Source organism: Carcharodon carcharias, chromosome 19 (genome assembly GCF_017639515.1).
Source record: "Carcharodon carcharias isolate sCarCar2 chromosome 19, sCarCar2.pri, whole genome shotgun sequence".
NCBI lineage: Eukaryota > Metazoa > Chordata > Chondrichthyes > Lamniformes > Lamnidae > Carcharodon > Carcharodon carcharias.
In genome coordinates this window covers 6931579-6959491 of record NC_054485.1, presented here as the reverse complement: position 1 = coordinate 6959491, position 27913 = coordinate 6931579, and the positions used below count along the sequence as shown (strand labels likewise).

Sequence of the window (27913 nt, the reverse complement as noted above, 5' to 3'; positions counted from 1 at the left end):
CAATTATTTACAATATATATTAATGACTTGGTTGAGGGGAGTAAACATTCTATTGCCAAGTTTGCGGATGACACAAAAATAGGTGGGAAGGCAAGTGGTGGGGGTGACATAAGGAGTGCACAGAGGGATATAGACAGGGTTAAGTGAGTGGGCAAAAATGTGGCAGATGGAATATAATGTGGGAAATGTGAGGTTATGACGGGAAGAATAGAGGAGCTGAATATTATTTAAATGGAGAAAGACTGCAGAAAGCAGCAGCACAGAGGGATTTGGGGGTCCTTGTGCATGAATCACAAAAAGCTAGCATACAAGATCAGCAGATAATAGGTAAGGTAAATAGAATGTTGGCCTTTATTTCAAAGGGAATGAAGTATAAAAATAGGGAAGTCTTGCTAAAACTATACTAGGCACTAGTTAGACTACACCTAGAATACTGTGAACAGTTTTGGTCCCCTCATCTAAGGAAAGATACACTGGCATTGGAGGCAATCCAGAGAAGGTTCACTAGGTTGATCCCGGGTTTTTCTCATGAGGAGAGGTTGAGTAGGTTGGGCCTGTGCTCATTGGATTTTAGAAGAATGAGAGGTGGCCTTATTGAAACATATAAGATTCGTAGGGGTCTTGACAGGGTAGATGCTGAGAGGTTGTTTCCCCTTGTGGGAGAGCCTAGGACCAGAGGGCATAATCTCAGAGTATGGGATCACCCATTTAAGACAGAGATGAGGAGGAATTTCTTCTCTCAGAGGGTAGTGAATCTGTGGAATTCTTTACTGCAGAGGGCTGTAGAGGCTGGGTCATTAAAGTATGTTCAAGGTTGAGGTGGACAGATTTTTTTATCAGTAAGGAAATCAAGGGTTATGGGGGAAAGGCAGGAGAGTATCTCTGATCCAGATTTGTAAGCCACCTTGATGTCTTGAATTCTACATACAAGGAACTCTGCCTGCCCTTGAATGTTGCCAAAACAAAATTCATATCAACCCACTCCTGGTCAGCAAAGTATTCCACAACAAAAACAAAAATTGCTGGAAAAACTCAGCAGCTTTGATAGCTTCTGTGGAAAGGAAGACAGAGTTAGCATTTCGAGTCTATACGACTCTTCATCATGACAAATGCCAAAGTATTCCACATCCCTTTTGTGTTGAAGGAGAGACTCTGGAATATGTTGAGCACAGCTCATACCTTGGCAGCCACTTCTCTGCAAAGGCTACTATTGACTCGGAGATCCAACATCGGATCAGCTGCACCAGCTCAGCCTTCAATGGCAACGAGTATTTGACAACAAAGACCTCGCAAGTCAATAAAGTCCTAGTGTACAGAGCAGTTGTTGTCACCACACTCCTGTACGGCAGTGAGACCTGGACTGTGTATTAGCGAGACGTAAGGGCGCTAAAGAAATTCCAGCAGCAATATCTCCGCCACATCCTCCGGATTCAATGGGAGGACCATGGAACAAACGCTAGTGTCCTTCTTGAAGCCAGCTCCACAAGCATTCGGGCAAAGCTCCTGCAAAATCAACTTCGATGAACTGGACACTTATACGTGGAAGGTCCAAAACAATCTCCTCCACCAAGTCCTGTTTTCTCAACTCTTAACTGGCCAACATTCCAGGAGAGGCCAAAGAAAACACTTCAAAGATGCTCTGAAGCTCTTCTTGAAGTGTGGCAGCATTGACATTGACATGCTACCAATTGTTCAAAATGGCGACAAATTGTCCGTCAAGCTGTATGGTGCTTTGAGTCACAACGTCTTAATGATGAGACAGAACGGCAGCAGAGAAGCAAAGAAAAGGAAGAAAATCCTGCACTCCGGATCCCACTACCTAGTGGGACGTCCTGCCCCAAATGCCCCAACATCTGCGGGTCAAGAATCAACCTGTTCAATCGCATGAAGACCCACGGGCAGAAACTCACGTCCTTCAATAAACATCATCCTCGAATCGAGGGACAGCTGATGAGTCTTGCCCTTTCTTGCCTCTGTGACTGCCTCCAGTTTCACCGTCTCTGCGCTGAAGCCCATACATTGGAAAGAAATCCCCCTGCTGAAACTTCAGCAGGAAATGCAGCCCTCATCAACCTTAGCATTCAATTTGCAACAGCTTAGTCCCTACTACACCTTCACTAACAGTGCAGGAAATCCTTTAATCAGTTTTTTTTTAAAAAAGTCTTGAGTCTTTGACACTCTAAATTGCACACTTCAAAGGTATACAAAAAAAAATTCAAAAGGAAGTCATTCATTTTCTGCTGATTCGACCGACTGGCCAGTCCAGGAATTCATGCCACAGCATTGTTTGTTAATATCACTCACAACAATTAGACTTTGTGTCTTGAAGGAACAGGCCCATTTAAACACTCGTGTATTTCATGACCACAAGGACTGCAGCAGTTTAAGGCAGCGTCTCACCAACACCTTCTCAAGAACAATTTTGGCAATAAGGGCTGGCCTTGTCACACACCTCTTGAACAAAAAAATAGAATTATACACACCACAGCCTGTAGTTAATACAATGAGCAATGTCTCGGAAAATCCACGATCATAAGCAAGCTCAGGATCCCTGAAAAAAAAAAGTTGCTATTTGCAGGGAAAAGTCCCTTATAAACAGAATGTTTTTTTGATATATATCTCTCAAATACTTAGCATAAGGTCTGGATTCACATCGTTTTTTTTCCCTTCCATTTGACTTTAAGCTCCTTCAGCTTTCACATAGGGGGTAACAATACCTGAAAATATGCAACAATTGGAAGTCGCTGCTGATGCCGGCAGTTCACTTGCACACAGGGAGCAAACTGTCCGCCAGGGGGCTCAGCAATCGATTCGTTCGTGGCGAGCAGTGACATTAAAAACTTGCTAAAGATTCACTGGGAACATCCCAGAGCTGGTTCAAAACTTCCCTCGCTCGCCCCTAAAATAAAAACGCGGCATGTTGAAAGGGATGCAAATTTATAGGGAAACTAGCCGCTGTAAGAATTGAGAAAAATACTTAGATTTAAAAACACAGGAGGGCAACAGTACAGAACAAATTATAACCACATGGAGACAGAAATGAAACATTGGGATAAGCTCCCGGTTTGTGTGGCACTTAAGCAGATCGAACAGTCTGTATCAGAGAAAAATTGCTACATTTTGTGTTGAATTAATTTCAAAAACTTTGTTACGGATATAGAACCATCTGGAAAACTCATATTTCTCAAAAGTGTCTCTATGGACCATCTCTGGACCATTCATCCAGTCTGCTTCCAATCTACCATCTTCCCTCCAGCTTGTGATGTTCTTCAAGTATATAATTGTACAACATGATAACATTATTGTGTAAATTTAGTGAGACCGTATTGTCAGAGACTCAGAGAGAGAGAGAGCAGAAATACCTTTATCATCGGTGTTTTTATTTCTTCTACGGTCTGTGAGTGCTTTTCTTTTTCTTTAAAATTAAAAAAATTATCCTGATGTAATAAAGGGCCGTAAGACATGATGTAAAAGGACTGATGTAATGTCAACGGCGAAAATAGCCTGAGCTGGCTCCTTTCAAACTGTCCCGCGATTAGACGCCGCCGCGTGTAGTGCAGACTATTCCGCCTCCTCCGAAGCAATGGCCATTAAAGCCGATTTGGCAGAGTGTATGAATGAATCAGTTGATAATGCCGTGGTAACTACAGGAACCTCGTCAAAGATTTGAACCATCAAGGGATTCGTCTTAATTCAAATGTGTCTGTCGCCAGTAAAACAAAATACGCTTCGATTCGTACTTGTCACACATTTCTTGATAAATTATTGGCCACATTTAAGTTTCAGGTTGTTATACAGTAGTGGTCTCGATCCCTTCCCAGCACCGTTTTACAGAGGAATGCTTGTTCTACACATTCCCCACTGAGTCCGGTGCTAAACAATCGCCACCTGGTAGGAATCTTCTCCAGTGTCAAATTCCTTTATATTTTCAACAATTCCTCATTTTTCCACACCCAATAGTTAGAGAGAGAGAGAGAGAGATAAATAAATAAAAACAAACGCAAACAATTCTATAAGCCAGAATCCTGAGAGTTCCTGCTGGAGATACTAATATAATATAAAACAAAAACAGAAATACCTGGAAAAACTCAGCAGGTCTGGCAGCATCGGGAATATAATATAGGTAAGAGAGCGTGGGGGAAAAAAAACTCGCTCGCTAACTGGGCTCTTGATTGGATTTTGGATGGTGACACCGGATTGAAGTTTAACGTGGGGAACACGATCTGATCGAGTTCCCCCGGAGATAATGGACAACCCCTGTCGCGTTTAATATTCAGAGAGGGTTGGCTGGGGATTGAGGTCGGTTGTGTTTTGAGCATTCTGCCTTGCTTTGCCGGGAGCCTGTTTTTGACAGTTTTATTCACAGGCAGAGCCGAGGTGTTTCTTTTTAGTGACGTGCTGCAGAACCGAACTCGCACTGCGTGAGGCAAGAAGCCAGTTCTACTTCACAATGACCAGCCACGAACTGTGTATGCGAGAGAATCAGTCTTTCGGCCCATCATGCCGTTGCTGGCTCTTTTGAAAGAACTCTTGCAGTTAAGCCCCCGGAGGTTTAATTACCAATGTCGTATCAACACGTTTTATAATAACATTGGATATAACTTAGAGATAAAAACAAAAAAACTGCGGATGCTGGAAATCCAAAACAAAAACAGAATTACCTGGAAAAACTCTTGTCATCCCCACCCCCTTTCTGTTTCCCCCTTCCCTTTTTTTTCCAATAAATTATAAAGATTTTCCTTTTCCCACCTATTTCCATTATATAAATAAAAAAAAACCCACTAGAGCTATACCTTGAGTGCCCTACCATCCTCCCTCCCCCATCCCCACCCCCTTTCTGTTTCCCCCTTCCCTTTTTTTTCCAATAAATTATAAAGATTTTCCTTTTCCCACCTATTTCCATTATATAAAAAAAAACCCACTAGAGCTATACCTTGAGTGCCCTACCATCCATTCTTAATTAGCACATTCGTTTAGATAATATCACCAACTTTAATTTTAACACCTATGTGTTCTATTGTACTATTGTCGTTGACATCTTTTGATGATCTGCTTCTATCACTGCTTGTTTGTCCCTACAACCGCACCCCCCCCTCCACCTCTCTGTCTCTCTATCTCTCTGCCCCCCACACACACACCTTAAACCAGCTTATATTTCAACTCTTTCTTGGACTCGAACGCAAGTTCTGTCGAAGGGTCATGAGGACTCGAAACGTCAACTCTTTTCTTCTCCGCCGACGCTGCCAGACCTGCTGAGTTTTTCCAGGTAATTCTGTTTTTGTTTTGGATATAACTTGTTCGGATGAAATACTGGGGTAACGACACCTCTGCAGCACACGAAGAGATTGAAAGATGCTTTGCTTTTTTGTAAAATAAACAGGACTGCGCCTGACCTGAACATTGTGAACCCAGGATTGGTAGAGTGGACGGATCCCTTAAAACATAAATCCAGTTTTTGTTAATAATTCGACCAGAGAGGCAGGGAGACGCAGAATGAGACGGGATGCAAGGGCCGCATTGACTTGAACGAAAATCAATCGCCAAATACAACAGCACCCGCTTCACAGGGGCCGTGAGACAAGTTTCATGCTTCGGTGCTCCATCAAAACGAACAATTCAGTTGAACAGAAACTATGAATATTGGGAGCTTCCAACGGGCTGATTTCCTTACACTTTCACGTGGGGGGGTTACAAAAATACGTTAGGGACGGGAAGGGAAGCGAGAAATATTGAATGAAAAACAAAGCACTGATATCTCCCCATTCGTTTGGCGCCAGCCCGGCTCTTTCGATGTTTAATCTCAGCAGCAGGTTTGTTAAAACGATTAAAATAATTAAAATGCATGTCCCGAGTTTGAAAAACAAAAAAAAAAACTGCGGATGCTGGAAATCCAAAACGAAAACAGAATTACCTGGAAAAACTCAGCAGGTCTGACAGCATCGGCGGAGAAGAAAAGAGTTGACGTTTCGAGTCCTCATGACCCTTCGACAGAACTTGTTCTGAGGACTCGAAACGTCAACTCTTTTCTTCTCCGCCGATGCTGCCAGACCTGCTGAGTTTTTCCACCCTCTATCAAGTAGTGGATTTGACTCACACCATTCACAGAAACATCTCTAGTGTTTCTGCTCCCGTTCTCAACTCTTAGGAATCCCTTTCTGAAATGGTTTAACTGGTTTAAAATCCCGGTTTGTGGCCGGAAACAATTGTTAATGAAAAGCATCAGCAATCCGTTGGAATAAAGACCCCCAGACTGCAGCTAAATGATGGGATTTCAGTCAGTAACGAATGGCTTGCACTGCTCCTCCTGCCACATTGTTCGTCACGCACGGTTCATGCAGCTTCTTTCTCCCGGCGGCCGACTCTCGTGGTGGACTTTTATTGTCCCGGGCTTTGGAAGTGGCATTCAAGGTTTCAGCAAGCTCGAGTTGCTGGTGTCCCCCCCCCCCCCAGGACTCTTATCCCTTTCAATGTGAGATTTTATCCCCAAAGCGCCTCAAAGGGAGCCCGGATCAGCATTCCAAAGAAGCAAACCAGAAGACAACACACAGGTTAAGTGCAAGTGAGAGCTGCCCCATCTCGGAGACCTGGTTGCCAGGGTAAGTCAGGCTGAGGCAGTGCACCACAACAACGGGGTTGCACGGTTTTAGCCATGATGCTTCCTCCGCTTGCCCTCCCTTAGTCTGCACTTCCACCCGTCTGTGCGAGGTACACACAGGGACAATTCCCGGACATGTCTCCGGTTGGGTACACAATCCAATGGAGAACACGGCCCAGTGTGGTTGTCAAATTAAAGGGCAAACGCATTTGCAGAAATTGGACCACGCCTTCTGTTTGTTACGAAGGGAATTAATTACCTGTAACAACGGCTCCGAGTTGCCACTTTCATGCTCTAAACTGAAACTAAAGCTTCTCCTTACAGGTGTTTGGGATCACCCTGCTTGTACGGAGTAACACCCGGCAACATCACATGAAAGCAGCAGGGTTAACAATACTGGAGTATGCTTCCTATCACCTGATGTTGCTCCGCCTGCCAACACCGGCATCTTGAAGGTATTAACCATGGACCACTAATGTCATTCTTTGTTTCGATGTGAAGGTGGTTTGGATGAACGCTGACACAAAAGTCCTCATAACTTGGGAATCACAGCAAGACTGGTAACTTTACAATAAAAGTACCTTAAAAAAAAACTACCTTAAAAAAAAACTATAGGTCCCAGTGGGTGGCACTCTCATCTGAGGCAGAACGTCATGGGTTCAAGTCCCACTCCAGAGATTTGAGCACAAGATCCAGGTTGACACCCCAATGATCCAGGTTGACACCCCAATGCAGTTCTGAGAGGATGTGCTGTCTTTCAGATAAGATGAGAAACCATAGCCCATTTTCCCTCTCAAGCAGGTGTGAAAAACTCCATGGCACTATTTTGAAGAGCAGGGGAATACACCCTGAGCTCTGGTCAATATCTATGCCTCAACCAGAGTCTCTAGTCATTATCATATTGCTGTTTGTGGGAGTTTGCTATTCATGTTTCTGACATTACAACTGTTATGATCTCCATAGAGACCGATAAATTTTAAAAAGAGAATCTGAACTCCCAATAAATAGCTGAACAGATGACACAACAAGATTTCATGTTCTAAAACATTTACTGTAACAAACAGACTAAAAGCACTAATCACTAAACACTATTTTTGTAGGCCGCTTATATTTTAAACCATGGGAGCGGAGCCTTTAATACAACCCAAAAAAAACAGCCATCAAGTATATGTTACACTTTCCTTTAAGTAGCCATTCATTTCACCCAGAATCAGTCTAAAGTGATTCTCAGCTCCCCGATCTTTTCCTTTCCCAGCCTGGAAATTTTTAACTCCAGAATTTGCTTTCATGATCCATTGTCCTGGAGACTTCTCCCTCTAGTTAAAGTTAGGCAAATCTTCCCGCCTCATTTTAACTTCCCACAGATTTGGTCTTTCTAACCTGAGCGTGAATTTCCACCTGCATTCCAACAGGGTGGACCAGAGAGTGTTTCGGCCTCTAGCTACTCTCCTCCCCCGGACCCTGGCAAACTAATCTGTCTGTGATACTTTAGGAAAGCTTGTAACCCAATGTCATAATGGCTTCCCTTCTGTCCTTCCCATCTCAAGGCCCATCACCATGGGAATATGAATTACATGGACCTTGTACTCAGGTAGAGATGCTAATTAGTTATCCTTGATGCCACAACTCTTTTTTATCCTGTAATCAAATGGACAGTTCAAAGTATACCTTTTTACAAACTAACGTCCTTAACATTTCGCCGGGACTTGGAGACTCATGGTCCGTCCACTTGAATCATGACTGCCTTCAAATGGTCTGTAAATGCACCTTCTTCCCTGTAAAACAATCTAGGCCTCCCTTTAATTTTTAACAGCCCCATAACCCAAACCTGTTGTCAGGCAGACTGCAGTGCAAGTCACATGACCCTCTTCATTTTACCCTAAATTTAAAGATATAGTTCCAAAACAATAATCTTATAAACCTCACAATTGCAACACAACAGTGACTACTCTTCATCAGCTTTCATTTGATGTGAAGTGCTTTTGGGACATCTCGCATTCATGATAGCCACTATAGAAATGAAATTGTTTGCTTTTATAGTTAACTGCCTGTATAGCATTTTCGGGTGTGCAATATTTAATATAATGCACATGTATCATGAAATAAGCTCATGCCTTGGTTTCTGATGAAAAGATATAATTCATTACTCCAATTCATTGTAAAGAATATTTAGTCAAGAGTTAAAAGTTTTAATAAAGTGGCAGTTGTGAATTCAGGTTTTCTTTAATGTGTTCATTCATTGGATGTAGACATTGCTAACTAGGCCATCATTTATTACCCATCCCTTGTTGCCCATGAGAAGGTGATGGTGAGCTGCCTTCTTGAACCACTGCAGTCCACGCAGTGTTCATATACCCAAAGTGCTATTAGGAAGGAATTTTGACCCAGCCACAATGAAGGAATGGCAATATAGTTTCAAGGATGGTGAGTGAATTGGAGGGGAACTTGCAGGTGGTGGTGTTCCCATGCATGTGCTACCCTTGTCCTTCTAAGTAGTAGAGGTTGCAGGTTTGGAAGGTGCTGTTGAAGGAGTTTTGGTGAGTTACTGCAATGTATCTTGTAGATAGTACACACTGCTGCTACTGTGCATTGTTATGGAGGGTGTGAATGTTTAAGGTGGTGGATGGGGTGCCAATCAAGCAGGCTGCTTTACCCTGGATGGTGTCAAGCTGCTTGAGTGTTGTTGGAGTTGCACTCATCCAAGCAAGGGGAAAGTATTCCATCACACTCCTACTTGTGCCTTGTAAATGGTGGATAAGCTTTGGGGAGTCAGGGGGTGACTTACTCTGCAGAATTCCCAGCCTGAAATGCTCTTGAGCCACAGTATTTAGATGGTTGGTCAAGTTCAGTTTCTGGTCAATGGTAAACCCCAAGACGTTGATAGTGGGGGATTCAATGATGGTAATGCCATAGAATGTCAAGGGACAATAGTTAGATTCTCTCTTGTTGGAGATGGTCATTGCCAGGCATTTGTATGACACTTATCAACTCAAGCCTGAACGTTGTCTAGGTATTACTGCAAATGGACACAGACTGCTTCAGTATCTGAGAAGTCATGAATGATACTGAACATTGTGCAATCATCAGCGAACAACCCCACTTCTGACCTTAAGATAGAGGAAAGGTCATTAATGAAGTAGCTGAAGATAACTGGGCCTAGGACACTACCCTGAGGAACTCCTGCAGCAATATCATGGGACTGAGATGATTGACCTCCAACAACCATAAACAACTTCCTTTTGTGCTAGGTATGACTGCAACCAGCGGAGAGTTGTCCCCTGATTCTCATTGACTTCAGTTTTGCCAGGATTCCTTGATGCCACAGTTGGTCAAATGCTGACTTGATATCAAGGGCAGTCACTCCAACCTCACCTCTTGAATTCAGCTTGTTTGTCCATGGTTGGACCAAGGCTGTAATGCAGTCATGAGCTGACTGGCCCTGGTGGAACCCAAACTGAGCATCAGTGAGGTTATTGCTAAGTGCCACTTGGTAGCATTGTCGACAGCAAATGGCTGCAAATGCTTCAGCCTTCTCTTTTCCACTGATGGGATGGGCTCTTCTATTATTGTGGATGGGGATATTTTTGAAGCTTCTTCCTCCTTTAGTTGTGTAATTGCCCACCAACATTCATGACTGGATGTGGTACTCCATCTCCTCGGACCCACCTCTGGTGGGTCTGTTCTGTCGGTGGGACAGGACATAGCCAGGGATGGTGATGGTGGTGTCTGAGATGTGGTACACCTCCAGATCTTACAAATGATCCATTATTTGTGGGATCATTTTGCTCTATCTATTGCATGCTGCTTCTGCACCAGGTTGACATCTGATTTTAGGCAAGCCTGGTATAGTTCCTGGAATGCCCTCCTGTACTCTTCAATGAACCAGGTTTGATCCCTTGGATTGGTGGTAAGAGTAGAGTGGGGGATATGGCAAGGCCATGAGGTTATAGATTGTGGTTGAATACAGTTCTGCTGCTGCTGATGGACCACAGCGCTCATGGATGCCCAGTTTTGTGTTGCTAGATCTGTTCAATATCTATCCCATTTAGGCTATTTAGCACAGTGGTAGTGCCACACAATATGATGGAGGGTATCCTCAATGTGAAAATGGGGCTTCATCTCCACAAGGACTGTGTACTTGTCACTCCTACCAATATTGTCATGTACAGATGCACCTACGACAGGTAGATCAGTGAGGATGAGGTCAAGTAGGTTTTTGTCTCTTGTTGGTTCCCTCCTCATCTAGTCTAGCAGCTATCCTCTTTAGGATTTGGGGATAGGCTTGGTCAGTCATGGTGCTACCAAACCACTCTTGGTGATGAACATTGAAGTCTCTCACTCCGAGTGCATTCTGTGCCCTGGCCACTCCTCCAATGTTCAACATGGAGGAGCACTGATTCATCAGCTGAAGGGGAGGCGGTATGTGGTAATCAGCAGGAAGTTTCCTTGCCCATGTTTGATCCGATGTCATGACACTTCATGGGGTCCGGAGTCGATGTTGAGGACTCCCAGGGCAACTCCCTCCCAACCGTCTCATACTCTGCCCCCACCTTTCATTTTTATTCCTTCATGGGATGTGGGCATCACTGGGAAGGCCAGCATTTGTTGCCCATCCCTCATTGCCTTTGAACTGAGTGGCTTGCTAGGCCATTTCAGAGGGCAGCTAAGAGTCAACCACATTGCTGTGGGTCTGGAGTCCAGACCAGGTAAGGATGACAGATTTCCTTCCCTTAAGGACAATAACGAACCAGATGAGCTTTTAAGACAATCAATTATAGTTTCAGGGTCACCATTGCTGGGACTAGCTTTATATTCCAGATTCTATTAACTTTAAATTCCACCAGCTGCCACAATGAGATTTGAACCCACGTTCCCAGAGCATTAGCCTGGGCCTCTGGATTGCTAGTCCAGTGACATTACCTCAACACCACCATCTCCCCGGACCCACCTCTGGTGGGTCTGTTCTGTCCGTGGGTCAGGACATAGCCAAGGATGGTGATGGTGGTGTCTGGGATATTGTCTGTAAGGTATGATTCGGTGAGGATGACTATGTCAGGCCGTTGCTTGACTAGTCTGTGAGACAGCTCTCCCAATTTTGGCACAAGCCCCCGAATGTTAGTAAGGAGGACTTTGTGGGTTGACAGGGCTGAGTTTGCTGAGTGCTTAGGTCAATGCCAGCTGGTCCATCCAGTTTCATTCCTTTTGGTATATTTTGTAGTGGTTTGGTAACTGAGTGGCTTGCTAGGCCATTTCAAAACCAACCACATTTCTGTAGGTCTGGAGTCACATGTAGGCCAGACCAGGTAAGGACAGCAGATTTCCTTCCCTAACGGGGATTGGTGATCCAGGTGGGTTTTTACAATGGTTTCATGGCCACTGTTACTTAGACTAGTTTTTAATTCCGGATTTTATTAACTTAAATTTAAATTCCACCAGCTGCTATAGTGGGATTTAAACCTGTGTTCCCAAAGAAATTCCCCGGGCCTCTGGGTTACTGGTCCGGTAATGTTACCACAACATCACCGTCTCCCCTAAATTTCCTTAAATCACGGGTGACACTCTGCTATGGACTGTAAGATTAAAGTTGGAGATGTCAGAGTTATGATTCGTTTAGGAGTTTGTGTAGTGATGCTTCTCTTCCTGCTCCTGCACCATTACTGCTGGTGTATTTCAAGGATCAATCCTTGGGGACCCTCCTATTTCGCATCTACATGCTGCCCCTTGGCAACATTATCCAAAGGCGTTAATTTTCACATATTCACTGATGACACCCAGCTCTACCTCACTAACACTTCTCTCAACTCCTCCGCTGTTACTAAATTATCAGATTCCTTATCCTCCATCCAGTATTGGAAGAGCAGATATTTTCTACAATTAAATATTGGGGAGACTGAAGCCATTGTTTTCAGCCTCCACTCCAAATTCTGTTTCCTAGCGACCAACTCCATCCCTCTCCCTGGCAACAGTCTGAGATTAAGCCAGCCTGTTTGCAACCTCAGTGTCACATTTGATCCTGTAATGAACCTGCGACCACCTATTTGTCCCATTACTAAAACCGTCTATTGCCACCTCCATAACATTGCCGGAGTTTGCCCCTGTCTCAGCTCACTTGCTGCTGAAACCTTCTTCCATGTCTTTGTTACCTCTATTCCAGTGCACTCCTGGCTACCCTCTGTAAACTTGAGGTCATCCAAAACATTGCTGCCCGTGTCTCAGCTCACAGCAAGTCCCATTCTCTTATCACCCCCGTGCTCAGACTTTTATTGGCTCCGGGTAAAGCAAAGTCTTGGTATTAAAATTCTCATCCTCATTTCCAAAGCCCTCTATAGCTTCATCCTTCCCTATCTCTGTAATCTCCTCCAAAGCCACAACCCTCAAGGGTATCTGCACTCCTCTACTTCAGGCCTCGTGCATTCCCAATTTTAATCGTTCCACCATTGCTGGCCATGACTTCAGGTGCCAAGATCCCAAGCTCTGGAATTCTCTCCCTACAATTCTTCACCTCATTTCCTCTTTTAAGACACCCCCTGAAACCTACCTCTCTGAACAATCTTTTGGGCATCTGACCTAATATATGTGTCCGTCTTTGTTTTATAATGCTCCTGTGAAACCACTTGGGATGCTTCCTTACATTAACTTGTATTTATATAGCACCTGTATTGTACTTAACAATCAATATCACACAGCAACTACAGATATCAAAAAACAGTTCACAGGATGGATTGAAGAGCAGAGACTGTTGTAGAAGGTTTGCAGCATAGGGAATTCTCATTTGGAAAAACACTCAAAGCCCTAGAACTGCCAGATCCTATTTTTTTTTTAAATAAAGGATACAGATCTATCTATGGGTGAGACTTATCCATCATTTTAGCCTCTCTTTGTTGCAAAAGGTCACAAATTTCTGGCATTTATCTATTGTGTTCAGCCTGTAACACCTTAAACCAACAACGTTTGCACCTATACATTCCTTCAAGGTGCAAAAACCCAAAAAAAAGTCAGTCAGCCATGGCTGGCAAAGGAAGTTAAGGATTGTATAAGATTAAGAGAAAAGGCTTATAAAGTTGTCAGAATTAGTAGTAAACCTGAGGATTGGGAGGTTTTTTAGAATAAAGTGAGGAAAGACCAAGAAACTGGTAAAGAAAGAATAGAATACGGATGTAATCTAGCAAAAAACATAAAAACGGACTGTAAAAGCTTATATAGGTATAGAAAAAGGGAGCGTTTGGCTTAGACAAACGTGGGTCTATAGCAGGCAGAGACAGGAGAATTCATAAAGGGGAGTGGAGAAATGGCAGAGAAGCTAAATGATTACTTTGTGTCTGTGTTCACTAAGGAAGATACAGGAAAGCTCCCAGATTTAGAGATCCAAGGGACTGGGGAGAATGAGGAGTTGGAGGAAATTAGTCTAAGAAGGTTGTATTGGAGAAATTAACGGGACTGAAAGTTGCTAAGTCTCTGGGACCTGATATTCTGCATCCCAGAGTGTTGAAAGAGGTAGCTACAGAGAAAGTGGATGCATTGGTGATCATTTTCCAAAATTCTATAGATTCTGGAATGGTTCCTGAAGATTGGAAAGTAGCAAATGTCACTCCAGTAGTTAAGAGGGGAGGGAGAGAAAAGACAGGGAACTAAGGACCTGTTAGCCTTACAACAGTAGTAGGGAAAATGCCAAAATCGATTATAAAGGATGTGATAAAAGGATACTTGGATAATCATGATCTGACTGGGCCTATTCAGCATGGATTTGCAAATGGGAAATCATGTTTGATGAACTTGTTGGAGTTTTTTGAGGATGTAAATAACAAAATTGATAAAGGAGAGTCGATGGATATAGTGTACTTGGATTTTCAGAAGGCTTTTGATAAAGTCCCCCCAGGAGGTTAGTTAGCAAAATAAAAGCACTTGGAATAGGAGACAATATACTGGCATGGGTTAAGGATGGGCTAACAGGCAGAAAACAGAGTAGGAATTAACAGGTCATTCTCCCATTGGCAGGCTGTGACTAGTGGGACATCCCCAGCTGTTCACAATATGTATCAATGATTTGGATGCGGGACCAAATGTAATATTTCCAAGTTTGCTGATAATACAAAGCTAGGCAGGAAAGTGTGTTGTGAGGAAGATGTAAAGCGACTACAGGGGGATTTGGACAGACCTAGTGAGTGGACGAGAACATGACAGATGGAATATAATGTGGAAAAATGTGAGGTTATCCACTTTGGTAGAAGGAACAGATGTGCAGGGTATTTCCTAAATGATAAGAGATTAGAAAGTGTAGATGTCCATAAGTTACTGAAGGCTAACATACAGGTGCAGCAAGTTATTAGGGAAGGCTCATGGAATGTTAGCCTTTATCGCAAGAGGATTTGAGCATAGGAGTAGTGAAGTTTTGCTTCAATTGTATAGAAGCTTGGTTAGACCGCACCTGGAGTAATGTGTGCTGTTTTGGTCCCCTTACCTCAGAAAGGATACTATTGCCATAGAGGGAGTGCAACGAAGGTTCACCAGACTTGTTCCAGGGATGGTGGGACTGTCTTATGAATGGAGATTGGGCAAACTGGGCCTGTATTCTCTAGAATTTTAAAGAATGAGAAGTGATTTAATTGAAACCTACAAAATACTTAAAGGAATACACAGGGTAGATGCAGGTAAGACGTTTCCCCAGGTTGGGGAGCCTAGAACCAGGGGACGCAATGTCAAAATAAGAGGAAACCAGTTAGGACCAAGATGAGGAGAAATTTCTTTACTCTGAATCTTTGGAATTCTGTACCCCAGAGGGCCGTAGAAGCTCAGTCTTTGAGTATGTTCAAGGTAGAGATCGATAGATTTCTGATTAACAATAACGTAAAGGGTTCTGGGGATAGTGTGGGTAAAAGGCATTGAAGTGTTCGATCAGCCATGATCGCATTGAATTGCGGAGCAGGCTTGACGGGCTGAATGGCCTCTTCCTGTTCCTACTGTTATTGAATGTTTTTTTTAAACAAACTTTATTTTTGTACAGAATTGCTGCCCAAGTTATATAACCATCAGTGTAAAGTCTGGTGCAAGGCTTCAAGCAACTTATACATCAGATGCAACTTATATACCAGTGCAACAATGGTCCATGCTATTTTGGCAAAGTGCCAGGTTCAGTCCTTGGCTTGTGTAGAGTTGGTGGAGGTCCACAGGTGAGGGAGTGGAGGCAATCCATTTGCCAGGGTCCCTGAGATGAGGGGAGGGGGGAACCAAAAGTAAGCCTTTTTAAGGGATGCAGCTCCTGATTGCTACCTGGTGTTCTAAACAGAAAAGTGCATTAGGAGAAGGTGCTGGGCAAGGGGAGCTGCAAGCTGAACTCTTGACGCTCCTCACGGTCATTTAGTCCGTTGACACGGGTTCACATAATGATCAATTAGTGCAAGGTTGTAAGAGTCTGTAAGCACCCAGAAATTATAAACTGTATGGGAAAAAATAAATTGAAGTGAAATAGCAAGTGTAAGTATGGGAGAAAGTCAATAGAAGATTTTACAATAAATTATTGGTTTATTTAATGAACAAAGTTGTGTACTGATATTCAATGCACAAACTGACATGTTTGTTAAACCAAATGCATCATGCCAGTGGCCATATATGATCAGAGTCATACATACCAGGGGCTGTTGCAAGACAGAGAATGCAATAGTTTGCTCCTGGGTTAGTGCTCTACCACAGACAGTGTTTGGCAAACTGCACTCCCACGTAGAATGTCAGAGCTTTCACAATCGCCCTGTCCTTAAAGACCCTCGGTTATACACAGTCAATAGCTTATTGTCATATTCTAGGCATCTGATTTTAAAAGGTATTTTGGAATAGGTCACGATGCATGGACCATTTTTCATTAATAATTAACGGCTAGAGGCTTTCTCTGCAGTTAATTACACTTTGTGGACAATGTCACTATCACAAAATGGCAGCAATGATATTCAGTCTTTTAACAGATTTTTTTGTTGGATGTTACAGGTTACAATTAGTTAGAAAGAAATCTCTCTGATTGACAAAAGACAAAACACCCCTCAGGTCCTTCTCGCTGACTTTGTGTCAAGCTGCAACATCAAAATACTACAAGGAAATCCCTTCAGTACACACTAAATCCTGCAGTTGTGGGTCAGGCAATAAAGCTCCATGTATTTATCCAGAACTTAGGAGTAGAATTAGCTTTACTCCCAGATGGTACACTTGGTGTGCTAAAACCAAAAACACCTTTCCATTAATTTTAAAAATGGAATACATCCTTGGTGTTGTTAGTCCATTCGTTATTATTACACACTTATGTCCAAATTTAAGGTGATCATTTTCAGGACAGTTTCTTCTTCCAGTAGTCGCTATTTATCGAATTGCCATGACAATACTTTTTTTGGCTACAGATCATGGATTATCTGGACATTTTTGTGCTAACACCTCCCTGAGGTGACATTCGCTTTCAGCTGGGCAGTTGACTGGAGGTCACGAGTAGAATGTTGTGGAGTTTACAGGTGTTAACAGCCCCTGTTGTACCCACAAACAGACCACAGGAAAGAAGAGAATAAAGGCTCTCTTTCAAAGCATGAAGTTCACCATCTACTCCTAGTTTGTATGGAAATTGGTCAATGAACACCATTGCCTTAATACGTTCCACCTGGTGTAGCCTTGAATAGAAATAATTTATGCAACAAATGGCCTTAAAAATAATACAAGGAACTGATCACTTATCCTTCAGATGGTGAACGTGGAATTTATTCCAAACACAAGGCCTCCTGGACTATTTCTGTCCATCATCACTCCTGACAAGCATTCAAGCTACCAGACTCAAAATCTCCTCCAGAATCTAGAACTGACTTTGTCGTGTCCCTGGTTAAAAAAATGATTTTAATTGGTTGTTGATTTTGGAGACTTTGGATTGGCGGCTTCACAAGATGAGATTAAAATGGGGGAGGAGGAACAAAGTATATGGATAAACCAACTACAGCAATTTTGCGAAACGGCCAAATTCAGATTTTATGTACGATGAGTGACTGGAGAGATAAACTTTATTTAAGATCATGTACAGTACAAATTACTTTTGTTTCTTCTGGAAGTTACTAGAAGGCGATGGCTGTTCATTGATCAGAAGGTGATACTTCATTTCAGACTTTCAACCCACTGCTGCATCGGTTTCCATTTTGGTCTTATCTCTATCGAGGCTCTCCACTGTTGTGGAGGGGATTTTCTGGATAGCTGCTAAACCCTTCAGCAGTGCGGTGGGAAGAGCTCCTTTGTCCTGCTTAATACTTAAATCAGCCCTTGTAATATTATCAATGAACATATCTAAAACAACAAACTTATTCTGAACATTGTTCAAGTAATTCAGTTGTTTACAATGACCAGCTCTTCCTCCTGTGTGAACTATTCTCTGGAAATCATTGCCACAAGGGGCTGGACTCAACAGGGCGCCACAGACCCTGCCTTTCCCTTCAGAAGGCCGTTAATTGAGCTGAGGCATGACTTACTGGCCTCAGAAACAGGGAGGCCCAGCTCAGAGGTCTCCCTGGGCAGAGATCGCTGGCCAATCAGGGGCTGGCAGCTCTCCAGTGCTGGTAATGCCACTGCGAGTAGTGGCCACTGCCGGTACTGCAGCGATGCTGAGAGCAGGCTTGTGATACTGGATCTGGAATGGCAGGTGAGCCTGGTGTCCTAGGTTCTTGCCAGGGCCTTGTCGGGGCCAAGCTGGCAGGCCCTGTTGAGGGGACACAAGGAGGGTTTGGAGCAGGGGGGGAGGGGGGGGGTGCTCTGATAGGTCCAGGGGTCTGTTAAGGAAGAATCCCACCCACCTGCTGTCAGCCCGTACAGGGAAAGCGGCCGGGCTGGACGCTTGGCAAGGGCCTCTCTTGCCACCGGTTAAATTCTGGCAGTAACAGGATGAGGCCTTTCAGTGGGTATTAACTGCCCATTTATTGGCCTCAGTTGGCCCTCAGGTGGGCAGGATGCCCAACGCCACCCCTGCTACCGACAAAATTACAGCAGGGGCAGAGGCAGGCAGCGGGTATGGCTCCCACTGGATTTAACGTGCCCCCCCCACCTTCAAATCCGCCGGCGAGGGGAGGAGCGGAGCATTGAATCCAGCCCGTGAAGTAACTGAAGCAAACAGCAGAGATGCATTTAAGGAGAAGCAGGATAAACACATGAGGGAGAACGGAATAGAGGGTTTTACTGATGAGATCCGATGTGGAGGGGTGGGAGGAGGTTCATGTGAAGCATTGAACACTGACATAGGCCAGTTGGGCTGAATGGTCAGTTTCTGTGCCATACATTCTATGCAATATTGGAAGTACCAGGTCCCAGATATGACGAATTCCAGCCCATTAGCCCATCTCAGCTGTGATCATAATTACTGGTTTACAATAGACTTTAGTGCTCTGGGTGAGGGAGGGGGTAAGAGATCAGTGTTCCCATTCCCGACTATTAACCACGATCGCCTCTTAGAAAGGATACCTGTGTGAAGGCAGGATTGAGCTTAGCTGCAAAGTCCCCATAATTCAACTGCCTGGCAACGTCAAAAATGGCAGCTGGGGCAAGTAGCAGAGGGCAACCAGCACCCTTAGAATCCATGTCCCAGCAACCACCTTCAGCCAGTGGAAAGAAAGATGGGGTAGGTGTGGTGAGGAATTGGCAAAGTTAATATAGATTTTCAAGAAACAGGCCACTTAAATAATGGATTTCCTCCAATCGACTTGGTCTATATTATTAATGGGTCCAACTGGATGGCTGCAATATGTAAAAGTTTGGAAACCACAAATGCTACATGTTCAATTCTGCTACGTAATATTTTGTACAAAACTTCAGGCTTGGTAACAAAAATTGAAAAACAATAAAATAAAGCAAGTGAAGGAACAAAATAAAAAAAAGGAGAACGTACGTAATGTTATAGTACAGAAATCAGATTCTTGCTACAAAAAGAATACTGAATTTTCACCATTAATGGAAGAGCAATACCTTCCATACTTTTCTCCTCAGACAGACTTAGTTTAGAGGCTCGATTTATATATATAAAAAATTCCTTTAACTTACTTTAAAAATTTTCTTACCCCTTTGGAACAAACTGAAGAAAGCCAAAAGGCATCACCTCATCACTGCTTTTGAGTCTCACTAACTCCTTCCAGCACTTAAAAGGCATGAGAGACATGATTGAGTTGTGTAAAGTGATGCTAGGCCACAAGCAATGCCAATCACAGTGAAATGCCTGTACAACATACAGCCGGTCCCACTGCAAGGAGGGATAAGTAATGAATAACTGAAAGAAACTCGTAAAATGAAATACAACTGCTACACAACAGCAATATCCAGAGCATTTTCTTAAAATGTTTCATGTCAGCTGGATAGAAACATCTCCTATCCAAATCTGAAAATTCAGAGGAACAAAGCTTCATTGTGAGCTGTAGCCTTTACATAAAAATGTATAAGTCCAAGGTTTTTCCTGTCATCAAACCTGGTGATTCAAAGTACCGAAAAATCTTGCTTCGTTGGTATCTCAGAAAGACACATGGCATTTGAATACAAAGCCAAAAGTGAGTAAATCCCCATTAACGTGTTCCTTTTGGTAGGGGGCGAGGAGCGGCTCATTCTGGAGTTTCATAGTTTCTGAATATGTTCCGATATGATGGGTTCGAAATCAGAATTTGCCCTGCTTCAGTCTGTCAATGTGATAGCAGATCTTCAAGGCTGGCCCCAGCTTTAGTCCCATATACTTCATCACCATGTCACTCCGTAGCAACAGCAAAGCCTTCCCATCAATTTCCTGCAATACAAAATATAATACAGTTGAACAATCTTCTCAGTGAGATTTTGAAATCGGCTAGTTTTAACCTCCAGCCTTCAAAAACATGCACCATAACCAACCAAGTCTTGGAATAACTCGGTGATTTTATACTAATGAGGCCACTCTTACAGCGAAGACTAAGGGCAGAATTTTTCATATGGCAGGAGCGGGTACCCGCAATCGGCTCTGCGCCGCCATTTTACGCGGGCAGGCCAGTCAAAGCCCGCCCAGTGTAGTAGCGGGCTGTAGCGCTCAGCATTACCTGTGCAGGCGGGGGAGAGTCAGAGCCAGCACTGTGTCACATGAGATGGGACATGTTTTTATATTTATGAAATTTTAAAAATTTATTTAATAAAAGCTTTAGGAAACCTCATCCCGCTCATGGATGAGGTTTCCTAAAAAAACCTGAAGGCCGCTTGGGCTTCTCACCTGTCCGCCAACCTTAAGGTTGGACGGGCAGCATTAACCATTACAGTAATTGTTTTGTTAATGGCCTTAATAGGCTGTTTACATATCGGCAGGTGCGCAACCGACTCCAGCGCACACCTGCCGAACGACCTATCACTGGACTGCACGGGACGCCCTAAGAGATGACCATTAAAAAAATGAGCACCACTTTTTCCGGTTTTTATTTCGAAGGTTGTACTAATCCTTCTGAGGTCCACTGGAAAGACATCAAAATAGGAAGCTAGTGTTTAGCGCTGGGAGCTCGTGGGAAAACCTTGAAACATTAGGTTCTGATGCAGTTCCATCAAACCAATATCCAGTATTTCAGGAAAGTAGAGCCACCACCACAGCCTCTTGGGCCACTTCAGAATTAGCCGCACTGATGTGGGACTGGAGTCACATGTAGGCCAGGTCATGCAAGAACAGCAGATGCCCATCCTGAAGGACATTGGTGGATTTCGAGCGGTCTGACAGTTTCAGGGTCACTTTTTTTTTTAAAAGCACATCAGCTTCCTTTTTACAGATTTTTGAAACCAAATTCAAATTCTCAAAAAGCCTTGGAGGGATTTAAACTCACATTCACAGGATTATTAGCTCAGGTGTCTGGCTCACTAGTCCAATAATAGAAATGAATAACACTTGAAATAAAAGTGGAAACTTTAATCAGAAGCGACATTCTTCAGATGCTGTGTCTGTCAATGGGGGCTGGGCTGTCGAGCTGTCACCAGCTCTGATTGCCTACCCTACACTACCAGACTCTAGTGGAATTAAAATAATCTGTTAAATCAACCAACCCATGACTACTGATTTTTATTTACCAGTTTGCCATCAATCCACAACAGCCACCAAAAGTGTGAAAAGGGCACAAGATAGTTAAATCGAGTGCAGTATTCTGGGGTGCATGCAAATCGGCAACCAAGGAGCACATATGGGATTAAACTGAATGAACTAGCAATGTTTATGTGCAAACTTTTACATGAAGATTCTACTCTTAAATCTCTGATAAATGATCAAATAAAATAATTTATCTGAAATATTCTACGCTGAAGTTCTAAGATTCACAATAAATGCCTTTGATATATTCATTAATGAACCATGGCCATGATATAACATCACATTTATGAGGAGATGGTGGCATGTGGTAATGTCACTGGATTAATAATCCAGAGGCTCAGACTAATGCTCATACGCAGTTTTTTGCTTTTATCTTAATGCTTTGTGGGCACAGGTTCAAATCCCACTACAACTGGCGGAACTTGAATTAATAAAATCTGGAATAGAAAGCTAGTTTCACCAATAGTGACCATGAAGCTACCATCGATTATCGTTTAAAAACCCATCTGCCGCTGAGCTGGTCTGGCCTACATGTGACTCCAGACCCACAGCAATGTAGTTGACTCTTAGCTGTCCTCTGAACTGGCCTAGTTCAAGGGCAATGAGGGATGGGCAACAAATGCTGACCTTGCCAGCGATGCCTACATGCCATGAAAGAATTCAGGACCATTTATGCTCTGTCATCTTTCAACTATTATTTTTAACCAGTCTATGTATGTACAGAGCTGAAGGGTCACGTGAAGAAATCAGTAGGACACTCTAGAGTTTTAACTTTGATGCAATCTTATCACTTATAGGACAAGGAAAGCCAAGCAATCCTGAAATCAGGATGATAATAAGTTAAGTTCCCAGGAAGGTTTAGCACATACCATGTAAAAATTAGTACATCTAGAATTCCCATTAAAAAAAAACCTTCAATGATCTCCACGCAATACCAAAAGAGCAACTTGTTGGATTTTAAACCTTTGTACGCTACAGTGAGTTTATCTGTCTGGATGCAAGCTTGTTTTGTCCAATGCTTTTTTTGAAAAAGCATAATTGTGATGAAACCATGCCATTCTTTCACTCACCTGACTACTGACTGATGATATACTGCAGTAAAGCAAACCTCTTTGCTATAAATTGCTCCCATCTCTAAAAATGGGAACCAGGAAGAAGCAGAAAGGCTGGACAAAAACTTTAATTAGGATTTTTATATTTAATAAATGAGAAACATAAATTAACTAGGGAGGAAAAAGTGGAAGTTAAAATAAAGATAAAAAATATGGCAGTGGGAGAAGGGATGAAAGGACTAGGGAGAGTTGAAACATAACTTTAAAAATCTTTTTAATTAAATATGTTATTTTCATAGTCATGGCGTAATCACAGTAACAAAGCCACTTCTGACATTTGAGTGGTTTTATTATTGTAATATTAGTGTTTCTTTGAGCACAACTTGGCTTGAGATGAAAGATTATAAAAGCAGAGACAGTCACTTCCTTGGACCTTACAGCTAACTATACACTGGATCCCTGGCCCATGGGGATCCAGCATATAGTTAGTGTATACGGGAGGGATTGAACATAGAAGTAAGGATGTTATGCTTCAGTTATACAGGGCATCGGTGACCCGCACCTCAAATACTGTGTGCAGTTTTGGTCTCCTTATTTAAAGAAGGATGTAAATGTGTTGGAGGTGGTTCTAAGGAGATTTACTAGATTTTATGGCAGATGTAGCTTGATTCCCTTCCTTGCTTAACAAGAATCTAAGGTTATCAGGGTTAGATGGGAATGTAGAAATCGAAACACAAGAAGATCAGCCATGATCTTATTGAATGGCGGAGCAGGCTCGAGGGGCCGAATGGCCTACTCCTGTTCTTATTTCTTATGTTCTTATGAGCCCTGTGCCAATACAGTGCGGTACACATACATGCTTTCGGAAGAGGTCTGCGTGTGGGCCCAGAGACTGCGGATCTGCATCACGAACAAACTGCATCACATCCTCCACAGTCCAGCTGGATGGGTCCCTGCTGATCAAACGGGGTGGATCTCGTGCTCCCATAAACCTATCAGAACCTAGGAAAAGATCACAAAATTATGAGCTTTGGACTATTTTCTCCCCTCAAGAATGCTCCCATTTTTGCAAAAGCCACAATGTTTTAACCAGAGAGTCTCATTTCATTAACTTTGAAGATGTTCAATGTCTTATCAATGTCAGTTACATTTTTAAGGTTAAGAGAAACGGGTAATGGGTATTAATTGTCTTTGAGCACATATAAATAGGGGATAGCTGGGACACTGGATTGAGTGGGAGGAAAGCTGAGAGATTGAACAAGTCAATAAATTCTCTCAAGAAAGAAAAGCTCTGTGTCTTGGTTTTGACTTCACCAACTGGCTTGGCTACTGTTCAGAGAGAATGCTATTTTGCTCAGAGAGGTTGCTGAATTTTGATTTCTCTTTTAATATGATCTGGTTGAAGTTTGCCCTTTGAGCGGGTGAATGAAGTGACAAAGCATCCCTGGAGCATGCCAGAAAATGCATTCGTTTCAAGGAAATCAATTGTATTTGGAACATAGGGATGTTATTTAGGCACCTACATAAATGAAATTAACACACAGCCTGTAGTTTGGTTTTATGGAGATTAGCACAGCACAAACAAGGGATCAAATCTGTATCCACCCTGATTAGGATGGCTCTGCACTAATCTTGGAGCACATTTATGAACCTTTTGGGAAGCCTGATGAGACACTTTTTAAGTTAGCGATAAAAAAATAATTACTGAAACATAAATCTCACTGCCACTGCCCATATAGAACGGTCTGTACAGCAGAAATTTTAATAAGTCTAGCATAGAGAAAATACGCATATCGTGCGGTCAACCCTCACTAAACACTTTTGAGAATAATCCAAGTGGTGGTCCAACTAGTCCTGATAAATTAAACTCGGAATAATTTCAGTGCAACTATACTGTTTCTTAGAATCAGGGAAAAGCTCTCCTTTGTGAAAAGTCATATATGTGTTTATATAAGACATAGCTCCCCCACACACAGCACACAAGACACAAGTCATGCTTAATCTTTTAAGTGTCGTTTATCCTTACCTTCTGTGCTAGCTTTCAATTTTTTAATGAAAACTTACTGGACAGTTCATTACATTTGACAATATCAGTCAGCCAGTGCACTTCTTGTGTGAATGAAGGAACCATCCACGTTCAGCCATGATCATATTGAATGGCGGAGCAGACTCGAAGGGCTGAATGACTTACTCCTGCTCCTATTTCTATGTTTCTTTGTTCCCATGTTCAGTATAATTACTGGATTTGAACACATTTGTTTGCCAAATTGAAGTAATTACAGGAACTTTAAATCAGAATACCAGGACTGGGAGCAAGAGAGACAGAATTGAAGTGATTGCTATGTTGATTGTAAATACAGTGGGTTTGCAATCAGTTTGGGGCCAAAGCAAATTTGATGTGTTTGGCAAGCTGCCAGCCTCTGGCTTGGTTGTTTACAAAGAGAAGGGAATGGAGGATTGATTAAGTTGTAAAATTATCATGGTAGCTACCTGGAAAGAAGGCGCAGAGCTGCAAGATGGACTGATGCCGATGACGCACCAGTTGCATATTAGTGGAAACTATGGTTTTAGGAAGGCAGTGGGGTTGTTTATTAGGACATACAAATCAGAAGTCGGCCACTTGGCCCTTCGAGCCTGCTCCATCATTCAATGAGATCATAGCTGATCTGATTGTGACCTCAACCCCACACTCCCACCTACCCCTGACAACCTTTCACCGCCCTCTTGCTTATTAAGAATCTACCTAGCTCTGCCTTAAAAATGTTCAAAGACTCTGCTTCCATTGCCTTTTGAGGAAGAGAGTTCCAAAAACTCAAGACTGCCAGAGAAAATATTTCTCCTCATCTCTGTGTTAAACGGGTGACACCTTATTTTTAAACAGTGACCCCCTAGTTCTAGATCCTCCCACAAGAGGAAACATCCTCTCCACATCCACCCTGTCAAGACCTCTCAGGATCTTACGTGTTTCAATCAAGTCACCTCTTACTCTTTTAAACTCCAGCAGATACAAGACTAGTCTGTCCAACCTTTCCTCATAAGACAACATACTCATTCCAGATATTAGCTTAGTGAACCTTCTCTGAACTGCACCCAACACACATCCATTCTTGCTTAAATAAGGAGACCAATACTGTACACAGTACTCCAGATGTGCTCTCACCAATATCCTGTATAACAGAAACATAGCCTCCCTACTTTTGTATTCAATTCCCCTCACAATAAACGATACCGCTCTATTTGCTTTCCTAATTACTTGCTGCACCTGCATATTAGCCTTTTGCGATTCACGCACTAGGACACCCAAATCCCACTGCATCTCAGAGCTCTGCAATCTTCCACCAGTTAGATAATATGCTTCTTTTTTATTCTTCCTGTCAAAATGGACAATTTTATATTTTCCCACATTATACTCCATTTGCCAGCTCTTTGCCCACTTAACCTATCTATATCCCTTTGTAGCCTCATGTCCACGTCACAACTTACTTTCCTACCTATCTTTGTGTCATCAGCAAATTTAGCAACCATCCCTACATCCAAGTCATTTATATAAACTGTAAAAAGTTGAGGCCCCAGGACGGATCCCTGTGGTACACCACTCGTTACATCTTGCCAATCAGTAAATTACCCATTTATGTCTATTCTGTTTCCTGTTAGCTAGCCAATCTTCTCTCCTGCCAATATATTACCCCCCGCACCATGAGCTTTTATCTTCTGCAATTTCCCTTTCACAAAACCATGTTGACTCTGCCTGATTACCTTGAATTTTTCCAAGTGCCCTGCCGTAACGTTTTTAATAATAGCTTCTAACATTCTCCTGACATTAGACGTTAAGCTAACTGACCTGCAGTTTCCTGCTTTCTGTCTCCCTTTTTGAATAAAGGAGTTACATTCTCTCTTTTCCAACTGAATGAGACCTTCCCCGATTCTAGGGAATTTTGTAAAATCAAAACCAACGCATCAACTATCCCACTAGCCACTTCTTTTAAGACCCCAGGGTGAAGTCCATCAGGGCCTGGGGACTTATAAGCCCACAGCTCCAACAATTTACTCATTACCACTTACTTCCCTGGTGATTTTAATTTTCCTGAGTTCCTGCCTCCCATTTCCTGATTTACAGCTATTTCTGGGATGTTACTTCCTTCCCCCATCATGAAGACCGATGCAAAATACCTGTTCAATTCATCTGCCATCTCCTTATTTTCCATTATTAATTCCCCAAACTCACTTTCTATAGGGCAATGCTCACTTTGTTACCTCTTTTCTTATTTAAATATCTATACACAGGAGCACACGGAGCATCATAGGACGTCAATGGCACTCTGGACTTCAGGAATTTCACAATCTGTGAAGTCCAAAGTGCTATCCTCCTGCTTCCTAGATGCTCAAGGGGGATAAGGGTGAACGTTTCCGGTCTAACAAACAGGTCTAACTTAACCGAAGCAGGAACTGCAGATTGACTGTTGTTATTGATTTACCCTTGGCAGACTGGAAGGCACTTAAAATCATGAGGGGTCTGGGCAGCGTAGAAGGGGAGAGGCTGTTCCCATTGGTGACAGCGGGCTGAGAACCCGAGGCAACACGAGAAAAGCTTTTGTTCACAGTCAGTGGTTAGGACCCAGAACTTGCAGCCCGAGGAGGTGCTGGAAGCAGATTCAATCGCGGCTTTTAAAAAGGAGTTGGATAATTGCCCGAAAAGGAAAGATCTGCAGGGAGACAGAGGCAGGAGCTCAGGCCTGCAGTGGCCTTGACTTCATGGGGCAATGATTGGCCCACTCTGGTAGTTGGCTGCACGTCTTATTACTGATGGTGACACAGTCTGCCTAGAGAAATGAAGCTTTCTGAAGTACTGTTCAATAACAACAATGACATTTGCATTTATATAGTGCCCTTAAAAGTAGCAAAATATCCAAAGGTACTTCAACAGCAACGGTAACAAAAAGTAACAACAAGCCACAAAAGGAGACTTTAGGAGAGCTGACCGAAAGCTTGGTCAAGGAGATAGGTTTTAAGGGATTTGTCTTAAAGGATAGCATGGGACAGCACGGGAGAGCGTGCGGAGACTGCGAGAATTCCAAACCTTAGGATCTTCCTAGTCGATGGCCTGGCTGCCAATGGTGGAATGATTAAAATTGGGGATGCTCAAGAAGACAGACTTGAATGGTGAGAAGCATAGTGAGAGACTTCAAGGGGACAAATAGA

At 42.9% G+C, this 27913-nt stretch overlaps 2 protein-coding genes across 9 annotated transcripts in view; one reads left to right on the top strand and one right to left on the bottom strand.

Annotated features, from left to right (window-relative positions):
* The window catches only part of LOC121291579 (CTP synthase 1), a 116580-nt gene that overhangs the window by 86463 nt on the left and 2204 nt on the right, over positions 1 to 27913 (top strand). The gene's annotated exons all lie outside the window — the stretch shown is intronic.
* Positions 16095 to 27913, bottom strand: part of LOC121291578 (polycomb protein SCMH1-like) — a 260181-nt gene continuing 248362 nt past the window's right edge. For all 8 annotated transcript variants that reach the window (XM_041212969.1, XM_041212970.1, XM_041212973.1 and 5 more), the window contains 2 exons: positions 23571 to 23716; positions 16095 to 20360 (listed from right to left, as the gene is read on the bottom strand). In XM_041212969.1, coding sequence (XP_041068903.1) covers positions 20235 to 20360; positions 23571 to 23716 — 272 coding nt within the window. In that variant the 3' untranslated portion in view covers positions 16095 to 20234. The remainder of the gene's footprint in view (positions 20361 to 23570; positions 23717 to 27913) is intronic.